General features: G+C 33.0%; 1 protein-coding gene across 2 annotated transcripts in view; it reads right to left on the bottom strand.

Moving 5' to 3' along the window:
* Window positions 1-12,389, bottom strand: part of LOC145266574 (cell division cycle protein 16 homolog) — a 58,316-nt gene that overhangs the window by 14,702 nt on the left and 31,225 nt on the right. For both annotated transcript variants that reach the window (XM_080122413.1, XM_080122412.1), the window contains exons 9-13: window positions 11,802-11,881; window positions 7,281-7,330; window positions 5,472-5,542; window positions 2,773-2,898; window positions 113-265 (exon numbers count right to left, since the gene is read on the bottom strand). In XM_080122413.1, the coding sequence (XP_079978539.1) occupies window positions 113-265; window positions 2,773-2,898; window positions 5,472-5,542; window positions 7,281-7,330; window positions 11,802-11,881 (480 nt within the window). The remainder of the gene's footprint in view (window positions 1-112; window positions 266-2,772; window positions 2,899-5,471; window positions 5,543-7,280; window positions 7,331-11,801; window positions 11,882-12,389) is intronic.

The raw sequence follows: 12,389 nt of genomic DNA, 5'->3' as shown, positions 1-12,389 counted from the left end.
TTTTTTTTCAGATATTTTTTATAACATTAAATATATAATTCTAAAATCATTAATGTAGATACATTCTCAGAGAAAAAAAAAAAAATTCCAAACATATTTCGAATTCACTTACTCATTATTTTGAAAGGCTATAACTCCCATCTCGTGTAGAACAAAAGGGTCTTCAGGTGCAATGGTCAACGCTTGGCTGAAGAAACGCTCGGCCAATTTAGAATTGTTGGTCAATCCATATTCAAGACCGATGTAGAGCACCGGAAGGTGACAACTGTAACAAGAGAAGGTGACAACTGTAACAAGAGAAGGTGACAACTGTAACAAGAGATGGGCGAATGTTATTCAGACAACAAAAAAGAAAACTACTAGTTATAAAAAAAAAGAAAAAAAGAAAATGAACTTTTTTTTTTTTTTTTTTTTTTTTTTTAAATATTTTTAAGGTAGTTTAACTTGTGGATATTTTAAAAAGAAAAAAAAAAATTGTAGAATTCTGGTCAGTATTCATTTTGTTTACAAGAACTTATGTTGTAAAACAACCAACCAACTTATCAACCCTTTTCAGGTTATTTAATGCCGAATCCAGTGATTTTGAAGAAACATTTTTTTAATAGAATATTTTTGGTTTTTTTTCAAGTCAGTTTCTATTCAACCCATAGTTGGGACCCTAACAGGTACTATCACTCCGGGTGAGAGTGGACCTGAGAGCAACGGCAATTAAAGAGTGGCTCCACACTCCCCAGAGGCCACAAACTGGGGCCTCACCATCAGATATAGTTTAAGGTCATACCCAGGGCCTAGAAACTCCTGCATCCTGCAATGCATGACGCAGTCAAAGTATACCATCGTTTTTGGTCTGAAAACAGATCAACAGCATCTCTTCCCATTGCAATCAAATCTGTCAATTGTCTGCTTCCAAATCATTTTTCATCTTAGTCTTCCCCCCCCCCCAATCAGGGGTCAATTGGAGTACTTGGTAGGCAATTCTTTCTGGGGCCAATCTTAGAGTATGTCTGACCCAATCTAGATGTCATTTGCAAATTATTGATGATACCAATATATAACATTTCAAGTTTACAAGAAAGGTCATTAAAGGAAGGGGATGGAATGGGATGGTATGGGGTAAGGTGGGGTGGGGTTAGAATTAAATCCCACAGGCTTTTTTCATATTTTTAAAATTATTCTTTGTCTATATATAAATTCCAGGTCGATATTTTCTAGAGTGAAGCAACCAATGAAGACTTAACAAGGTTAATGCAAAAGTGCTCAATATTGATGCAGGGCAAGAAAAATATCCCTTTTATTTTACATAAGCATCTATATGTCACTACACATTCATGAGTAGGCTTCAGTCAACCAGTTACAAGTAACTAGAGGTTCTTCAAGCAATATTGCTTATACAAAAGTCAAGTCCATCACCTATGATTAATACAGATAAGTCACCACAATTATTCTAGAAGTTTTCTCAGAAACTACTGAGTCAATCTGGTTGAAATTTTGCATGAACCTTTGCTATAAAGGTGCACCAAACTAAGTATTATGGTATGAATTTTAATACAAAATTTACTTAAATTCGCTTCTTAAAAAAATATAAAAATGAACATCCTTTTGAGAAAGCCCGCATAAGACAGGCGAAATGTTAAGCCTCTAGGTCTCTCCGCTTATCAATCTCTCAAAATAATGTCCGAGTATCCATCAAGATTTGTCTGGCATATTAGAAAGATTAATTTATCAGAAGATTTTAGTTGAGTAATGCGTTCTATATTTTGTGCAGTGGTAACTGAAAGCCCAAGGTTTGAGAAACGGCTGGATAACACCACACTGATGAGTCTTCCAAAGATGAAACATGTGTTTGTGGATGCTAATATTTATACAATATTTCTCTTACTCTGTCCATTCTACTATTTCTTGGAAACTACTGGGCCAATCGGCTGAAATTTTGTATGACTCGTTATAATAAAGTGCAGCATTTAGGTTAATTAATAACCTTTGTTAGTTAATTATGAAGGAAATAAAGAAAACGTACCTTTCTTCCTTAAATGACTTCATATGGGAAGTTATATCAACGAAAGACAAAAGAAAACATTAATTAAAACTTAACATTTTCTTAGCTTTTTACACACACAGGCATCTGTTTATTTACATGGCTACAAACGAAGAGAGGAAGAAACACACACTCATTTGTCATACAAACAATTAAAGGGCGACAACTCCGAGTTACCCAATGCTTAAAGCACACGTCATCAGAAAACAGACAAAGGGAGGCAACTCTTCCAGCATTAAAACATGACTGCAGTATATTGACAACTCCCAACATTGAACTAAATACTATACAGTAGAACCCCGGGATACAGCATTAAAAATTAGTAACAAAATACAGTACAGTATATAAGAGACATCTATATAGTCAAATGACATTAAATAACACCATAACGCAGGGAAAATACCGTAACCAGGAGCCGGTAAAACATTGTATTCCACATCGTAACCTAAAAAAACATATCCCAGAGTCACCATATCACGAGGTTCTTCTGTATTATCAGTCTGATGCACGGTTAGGGATTAATAAGGATTAGTATTTAATACAAAAATGAGCACAAATTTAACCATATTCAAATATCAACTTGGCAGAAAAACTCATTCTAAATCAACAGGCATAGTTTTTCCCTTCCCCCGTTTTTAACAAGCTAAAAATTCTCATATCATTAATATTGGCAATGCTATTAAATGGGTAAATTTTATACGGAGACAACGTGTACGTATAAATTTGGAAATACTCACCCTTTCATCAACTGCGAGGCCGTAAAATAGGCAGCCATTGCTTGGTCGTGCTCTTGATCCACGGCAAATGAATGACCATAAGCCAACCAGGCAGGACCATACATGCGATCTAACGTAGTTGCTTTGCTGGAAGAATAAGAACATTAATGTCTAATAAAGTCGTATTCCTCTCTGTTTGTTCACAATTTGATAAATATCTACAAAAGATACACTATTTCACAATTTTCATACTGAAAACAGACTTTTACACTTTTGCTCCAGAATAATTTATTTATATATATATATATATATATATATATAATTTACTTAAAAGGAAATCCACATTTGAGAAGTAACCTCATTAGCATATTATATTAACTAAAATCTATTTTAATCATTAGCTCTATATTAATAAAAATGTTGTAAGAGAATTGTTTTAATGTTTTTTATTTAGAAATATTATTTAAAGTTGATTTATGTAGTTATTTTTAAATTAGTTTATACTAGCAGTTTAGCCAAGCTTTGCTTGAGTCCTATGTACCGTTCATAACTTTATGTGTGTGTGTGTGTGTATATATATGTATATATTAAAAAATTTGACTCATGTCCAGGTAACCTACATCTAAAATTTCAAGTGTTTAGACCCAAAATTGGCAGAAGAGTTTGGTAGAGTGTGCAAAGGCCAATTCTTTCAACTTTGACCTCTTGGCAGCAAAATTATCGCCCAAAAACTGATTAAAAAGCTTGCCTTATGTCTGAATACACTTTATGTAAAATTTCAAATGTTTAGACTCAAAATTGGCTGAGTAATTTGGTAGAGACCGCAGAGGTCAAAATTTTTTTTTTTTTTTTTAACTTTGACCCAAATTTTGTACCCCTTAACATTTGTTTTGGGCTCAAATCAAGTTAAAAAGTTTGATCGATGCCTAAGGAATCTACATCTAAAATTTCAAGTGTTTAGACCTAAAATTAACGGAGGAGTTTGGTAGAGTTTTCAAAGGTCAAATCGTTGAACTTTAACCCCTCGACAGCCAAATTTCTGGCCAAAAACGGATTAAGATTTTTCCACAACTCAATACCCCTTATGTCAAATGTCTGTAGATTGAAAATTGGCAGAGTAGTTTGGTAAGGAAGTATATACAGACAGACACACAGACAATTTCACTTTTTATAGATATATAGATTTATTTTTAATTATTCACAAATTTATTTTCACGCTGAAAACGGATTTTTACACACTTGTTCCAGAATGATTTCTATATATACTACTTATTCAAAGGGAAATCCACCTTTAAGAAATAACCTCATTTGCAAATTACATTTTTAAAAAATCTTTAAGTATCTTCATGTTATTGCTTATTTGCTGCAATTGTTTTAATTGTTCTAGTTAGAAATATTATTTAAAGTTGATTTATTTTTAAATTAGTTTATATTTATTTTCAATTATCATTATTACTTCTTTTAAAAACAGAAGTTTATTTAATCTATGAGAGTTATTTCCGCCCCCCCCCCGTTTAATTTTCATAAATGAAAATCAATGTGTTTTATGATTCCATAAATCTAACATGTAATCCACTTCCAGGAAAATCGTAAGAAATTAAGATATTTGGTGTATCTTAAATATTACACGACTAAACCCTCCGCCTGCCAATAGCAAGTTTATATATAAAATGCGGAAAAGATTGACAATTCAAAACATTTTTCAAGCTCAAAACAGCATATAGACATTTATTTTTGCCTTATCCTTAAGAATAGCAAAATTTTTTTTACTTAGAACATAATTTTCATCTGTGCGCTATACTGTATATGCACTAGTGATGGGACAATTACAATATTTTTTCCCCGGATTCCATGCTAAATTCCCGATTCTGATATAATTACCGATTTCGATTCTTTATAAATCTCTTATTTAACTATAAGATTGTTATTTTCCCCGATGTTCATTAAAAAAAAAACACAAAAGTTAAATATGCAACTATTTTCCTAAATGTCAAAATACACTTGCAAATGTTGAGTTATCGATTTTAGCTTTATTGGTAATTTTAAAAATCAATAAATATTTATTATTTTATCATTAGTAACAGCAATGGAAGGTCTTACTTTAAACAAAAAAAAAAGACAAAACAATCGTTTTGGCATCGAAAAATAAGCACCAATTTTTCCAATTCCGATACCCACAAATCTGATTTTTCCAATTCCCGATTCCAATTAATCGTTCCTACGCCATGATAATTTAATAGATACGATAGGTTTTACTTGAAATTCAATATTTTGATTTTTATTAATGAAAACAGTTTTCAAAGACAATTTGTGAAAATTTGACTTAGTTATCTCCCCTACATAAAACCCATGGTTCAAACTAGTGCTGAAATTATGTTCATGAAAATTTTGCCTAAGTAAACTGATGAAGAAAGGAAAGGCCGGTGCTTGAGCATCTATGTTACAGCGCTATTTTTTTTTTTAATAGTCTTTTCAAGTCAAATTCAATTTTTATATTTTTGTTTATTAAATTATTAGGTGAAAGTACAGAATAGTTACAAAACACCCTCCCCATGTTAAAAATGGGTTTCTAAATAATAACATTATTTCTGCGCGGTAACATAGATGTGCAAGTATTGAAAGTTCTTTGCAATTATGATAGAAGGAAGAGTTCATGCTGTGAATATTTTGAGACGACAAACCCAAGATTGAAATAAAGTCAAGATAAATTATTCACTCACGTGAGGTAGCGTCTTGCAGGTTCATAATTGTTGATTAAAAGATAATAACAGCCGACAGAAAACCAGGCAACCTATGAGAGGAGGAAAAAAATGGATTTTTTTTCTTGTTATTACGTGCGGATTTCAAAAGAAAATACTGATTCCTTTCTTAATGAATCTATTATATAAAAGAGTTGGCTGTTTATATCCAACTAGAGAGGAATGAATTGGACAAAAAAGAAAGCGTGAGGGAGAGGGGGGAGAAAAATAGCAGTGGGGAAAGAGTGAAAGAAACGTGTTACACCTGTGCCCTGGGCAATTCCAAATAGCCTTGCTATATATATATATATATATATATATATATATATGGTGCTAGTGCACTTACTGATATGCGCTATTTTTTAAATCGTATTTCCAAGTTTAATTAAAGTCAATTGTAAGGTTAAAGTATAGAATAGGTACAAAACACCCTCCCCTCCCCATGTTAAGAATGGCTTTTTAAATAATATTATTTCAGCACGGATCAATAAGTCCACAAGTACTATATATATATATATATATATATATATATATATATATATATATATAGTGATGGGACGATGCCAACATTTTTTCCAATTCCCATACAATTACCGATCCCGTACTAAATTCCTGATTCTGATCCTTTATAAATTTCTAAATATTTAACTATAAAATTGTTATTTTCTTTTTTTCGGATTAACTTAAAAAAAAAAAAAAAAAAAAAAAAAAAAAATGTTAAACTTGCATATTTTCTCAAATGTAAAAGCACACTTGTGGGAGGGGTTGATCTATAGATTTTTAAGTTTCACTGTTAGTTTAAAATCAATAAATATTTATTTTATCCTTACTACCAGCAGTGGAAGATTTTGTTTTATACAAAATCAAATAAAAAAGACAATTAAAAGAATCGTTTTTGGCATCAGAAAAAAGGAACAAATTATTTTTCCGATTCTAATACGCAAAAAAGTTCTAATTTTTCTTATTCCTGATTCCGATTAATCGTCCCAACACTAATATATATATATATATATATACTTTTTATTTATTTTTACATAAATAAAGGACAGAACTTTTGTAAAAGCAACATTATCTGATGAGGTCTTTAATTTTATATATATATATATATATATATATATATATATATATATATCTGAGGTTATTGTTTTCCAGCAAAGGGAAAAATGTGTGTGTATGTCTACAAAAAACTTTCGACACACAACAGATCCTCACGAGATCAGTATCGTTTTGAAGCTTGATATCTTAGACAACAAATATCCAAGAATTGGTTAAAAATATTAATTCCTTCACCATCACTTTGCCAGTTTTCTACAAGGAGGGGTCGGTTTTTCCGCTGACATTTTTGCAAGTCATCGTCTCCTTTCGATTGCGTTTGTGATTTCTGGTTTTACCATGCACGCAATGGCATAGACGTCACGTTTTTCTTTTCCTCCTCTGCATTACAAGTTCGAACCTGCCTGCCTACTACCACTTTTTTTTTTTTTAATTTTATTTATTTATTTTTTTTTTAAAACAAAAAAAAAAAAAACACCTGTTGTTTCGGGGTTCCTTGCTCCACCACCTCGACACACCCAGTCAAGACCTGGTACCCCTGTAGTACATAATGAATATAAGAAAGCTCTCCACCCGGACTGCCGACTGTTTGTTTTGATCCCTTGCCCCCCCCCCCACTACCAATTTTTTGCCAGGGGGGGGGGGCTTACCACACCACCTCGACACACTCAGGCAATGCCTGGAACCTCTGCTAGTATATAACAATGAATATAAGAAATGCAATGAATTGGTACTTACTGGCTTACTTGGGTACAAATCTACCAACTTGTGCGACAGATAAAACAATTCTAAAAAAAAAAAAAAAAAAAAAAAAAGTTTATTAAAACTTAGATTAAGTTATTATAATCCAGCATCCTCATCTTTTTATTCACAATAATGGTTTTTGTATAATACAAATTTACGATTGCGTCCGTATCTATATACAATCTTCATCCACACAATCTTTATTTACTACTAAATCTCTTTTGCATGTTTCATCGAATAGCAGGGATAATTTCTGTTTCTCTTGCGATCTGTTTTTTTTTCTATTTTTGTTTTTTTTCATCACTCGCCTGAAGACTACTCATGGAAGTCAAAAACGTTCGTGACTATTGCAAATTTCTTTTTACACTCGAACATTCAGACATTAGCCTGCCAAATGGGGGGGGGAACGGATCGCAAGAGAAAGAAACGGGAATTATCTGCTGTACAATGAAACGTGCATAAAAGAAAAAATGCTGCCTAAATATATTAAAACTTTGTACATCTTGTTTGTTACATACTGGATGGCATCATAAATAGATGGTAAATTTTATGTAACTTATTTTCATATTTAATGACTTTTTTTTGGCATAATTGAATAAGGAAGGAAATATCTTGATTGTATAGACATTCTTGTAATAGAAAAATGATGCAAAAAGAAATAACTGCGGATGATAAATGTACTGGTTTTAAAATTAAAGTTACGTTTCTGATTTTTTTTTAGATAAGGATCGATTATTCGTATTATTCAAATTACTTGTCTTGATTGGACTATTGTTCTCATCTTTAGTGTTATTTGTGCAACGTTTCAGTTGGTGAAGCCTCCGACCTTCATCAGGCATGACGCTATCTTGGAAAGTTGGAGACAGATCATGGCTTGGGCCAGGTTGGAAAAGCTCTGGAAGATGGGAGATGAACTGATGGCAACTGATAAACCCAGCCTCGACACGACTATGTAAATGTGGACCTTAGCATGTCAAAACACATCCAGAGTCCAATCAACATATATCTTTCCAAGATGGCGGTTAACATGCTTGACGAGGGTTAGAGGCTACACCGATCAAAATGTTGCAAAAATAAAACTCAAGACGAGAACAACAGTCTGATATAAAGACAAACAATCAGACTTCGGCTAAAAAACTATTCACACTATTGTTCTCATCGAGAAAATCGGAGGTGACATCGACAAAATACACTGAAGATGAGAACAGTAGTCCAAATAAAATGGTAGCATTGATATAGTCAGGATCAGCAGTAGTTCTCTTGTGTCAAAAAGCGAAAACTACAAAGAGTTTTAATATATTTTATACAAGGATTCTGATGTCTTATACAAGGATTCTGATATCTTATACAAGGATTCTGATATCTTATACAAGGATTCTGATATCTTATACAAGGATTCTGATATCTTATACAAGGATTCTGATATCTTATACAAGGATTCTGATATCTTATACAAGGATTCTGATATTTTATAGGTTTATTTTCTTATCACCCTTGGCTATAAATATTATCGTCTAAATTTTTGTGATCATATCAAATAAAAATATACAAAAAAATATTCCAACAAAATATAAAAATGTGCCACCACATGGCCCCACCGACAAGTCACCGGCCCCAAATGTTGGGTGCCGTGACTTTGTCCTCCATCTTTAATCGTTCTTGTTGTGTCATTGTCTGTTTCAGACTGGTGACCAATTGGACTATGGGTGTGTTTCTACATGCTAAGGTTCACATCTACGTCCTGTCGAGGCTGGGTTCATCTGTTGCCGTAAGTTCATTTCCTACCAAAATCCAAGATTTGTCTCCAACTAAAGTCAAAATCCAACTGTACTCTCAACTGTCAAAGTCCCGACTAACAACTGTCGTAAGAGTCCAGTTTTGTCATCCGTCAATCTATTGTTGTTACGCCTCAATGTCAAAACTAAATATATATCTATAGATATATCTAACTACTTAATTTACTCACATAAAATTAATATACGAAAGTATAGATTTATGCGTAAACTTTAAGTATTTACTTCAAAAGTGCTCAATACATAGGTAGAGCTAGTTAGTAATTTATAAAATATATACTATTCGCGCATAAGCCTGAAGAGTCCAAGAGTGGATGAAACTCGGAATATTCAGTGTAGCTTAATCGCCATATATATTTCATAAATTACTATATATATATATATATATATATATCCACTGTTCAGTCCTTTGCTATCACCATTCGTCACAAATTAATTTAAACCCTACCTTTATTTCTCTTTGCGTGAAAACAAATTCCTATCCATTGTCTGTTGATAAGTTATTTTACTACTTGCTGAATCTACTTTTTTTTTTGTCATCCTTCGTTTTTTTCATCCCCCCCCACCAGCACTCAACGACCTCAGTTGAACAGTGTCACAAAAATACAAATTTTCAAAATCCAATGCACGTTTTGTTTTTGTAAAATAAATTCCATGAAAAATGTACAAAAAACTGATTTAATAAAATTGATAAGACAAACCTTTTCCAATATTATATTTTTTTTATTTTATTGAAAGATACGTTTATAATTTAAGTGACTGAAAGATATATTGAGGTAATTAATTTCTATAGGGTTCAAAATAGACTTCGTGGCCTGGTGGGAGATGTTCTTTTCTCTTCGCTGCAACCTCTATCTCACAGAAGAGATGTTGCGAGTTTGTCTCTGCTTTATCGTTATTTTCATGGAAAGTGTTCGACTGAGCTTCAATTTATGGTCCCCCCCTCGCCAAACTTTCACAAGAAACACTAGACTAGCTGAAAACACTATCAATAATTCCCCCCACTCTTTATCTGTGCCTAAACCTAAACATAGATTCCATGATCAAAGCTTCTTTCTTAGAACTGCACGCCTGTGGAATTGTCTTCCGTTTTCCTGCTTTCCAGCCGTCTATAATATGGTTGTCTTCAAGTCCAACGTTAAGTTTCTGATGAGCCGTTCCACTTAAGTTAACAAATTTACCGAACTTCCATTACTATCGATTACTATATTGTCCTTTTGACTCTCTACACTCTTTAACCCTTATCCTTGAGTGGCCTATCGACCTTGATAAGTGGTGACGTCTAAAATTATTTTGATTTGAAAGGAGACTCGAGCTGCATTATTTTCTCTTCACTAACAACGAAGACGTTTGCTCTCCGCAGTAGCTGCTACCCTTGTTTCTTCTTTTTCCACAAACAGAAAAAAGAAAAACATGCGAATGACCCAAAACATAAATTGCTCAAGGAAAAAAAAAAAATCATCTTTCATTTAGTTATTTTGGATTCCGAACTGTGCCTCATGTCTAAATATATTAGGCAACCAGAGTTATCCTGGAAAATCCATTCTGGCAAAAATTTACTTTCACCATGACTAATGTTTGCGCAAAATTAAAACAAAAACAAAAAATCCAAGCTGTGGTTATTGAGAAAACTGCAAACAAACGAACAGGAGTTAATTACCAAGTATAATCCTTCCTTTGTTAGGGGAACAACAATAACATCAGTGTTTGGTGCATTTAATGGTCGTTTGGTGGTGTTTTTTTTTTTTTTTTTTTTTTTTTAAGCATATATTTGTTGTTTTCAAGTCAGTTTCTATTTAACCCATAGTTGGGACCCTAACAGGTAATACCACTCCGGGTCAGAGTGGACCTGGGAGCAATGGCAATTAAAGGGTGGCTCCACACTCCCCAAAGCCCGCAAGCTGGGGCCTCACCACTGGATATAGTTTAAGGTCATATCCAGGACCATGTTTGGTGCATTTAAGGAAGCCGATATCTTCAGACAGCCTAATCCAGTAGCACCACTACATTGCATTGCTATCGTAACATGGTTATGCAACAGGTTGCCACTACACTTATTCATTAACATGCTTCTGCACTAAACTCATATGATCCAAAAAAATTCACACGTATGTTCTCATTTTATCAGTGATTGAAGTTACACGTTTCATAGTCAACACAATTCAGGCACAGAACACTTACATTTCTTTTTTTACAGAGGAGTCACCACTTATCAAGACCTGAAGGCCACTCGAGGATAAAAGTTAATGAGTGTACAGCAGTCATTGAGATAATAGTGTAATGACTGGTAGTAGTGGAAATTGGGTAAAATTTGATTTGAAAGGGGCAGCTCAACAGGAATTTGTTTACATTAGCCTTGAAAATGACCATGTTGTAGCCAACTGAAAAGCAGGCCCACGGTACAGAGTTCCACAAGTGGACAGTTCTAGGAAAGAAAACTGTTCATGGAATTCGCATTTAGATTTCAGCACAGATACAGAGTGGAAGAAATCGTTGATAGCAGTTGGAAATTTCATGAAGATATTTATTGCACTATGACAGATTTTAAATATGACCATGTTGTAGTCTGCAATGAAGTAGAACCATGAAGAAATTATAATTATTATACACAAATTCAAAATGATGCTTGTTATCGTCATAATGTTGGAGAAATTTATTAATCGTTTGATTATGGAGCGCGAGTGAAGAGATGCAATAATTTGATGTGCGTGGATGAACTTACCATTTGATTTCTTTAGTTCAACTAAGACAGCAATGTGTAACGGAAGACAGAGACTGTTGTATGGATCTTTCTTCAAGACACTGGTAAAGAAATGGAAAAATGCGTTGAGTTTTTTTGTTTAAGTAAAAAGAGGTGAGAAAAAAAAAAAAAAGAAATGACAATGGAAAAATAAGACAACAAAACTGCAAGACACGCTTAAATTACCTTCACTAAACCCCTCCAAAAACAAAAAAAAAAAAAAGGAAACACAAAAAATAAGAAAGGATAGGAGAAATAAAGGATAAGGAAGGATAAAGAAAAGAAAAAAAGAAAAGGAAAGGAAAAAAAGGAAAGGAAAAAAAGAAAAGGAAAAAAAGAAAAGGAAAGGAAAAAAGAAAAGGAAAGGAAAAAAAGAAAAGGAAAGGAAAAAAAGAAAAGGAAAGGAAAAAAAGAAAAGGAAAGGAAAAAAGAAAAGGAAAGGAAAAAAGAAAAGGAAAGGAAAAAAGAAAAGGAAAGGAAAAAAGAAAAGGAAAGGAAAAAAGAAAAGGAAAGGAAAAAAGAAAAGGAAAGGAAAAAAGAAAAGGAAAGGAAAAAAAGAAAAGGAAAGGA

Source organism: Euprymna scolopes, chromosome 41, assembly GCF_053919585.1.
Source record: "Euprymna scolopes isolate OS-2025 chromosome 41, ASM5391958v1, whole genome shotgun sequence".
Taxonomy (NCBI): domain Eukaryota; kingdom Metazoa; phylum Mollusca; class Cephalopoda; order Sepiida; family Sepiolidae; genus Euprymna; species Euprymna scolopes.
This window is presented reverse-complemented; position numbering and strand designations above follow the sequence as displayed.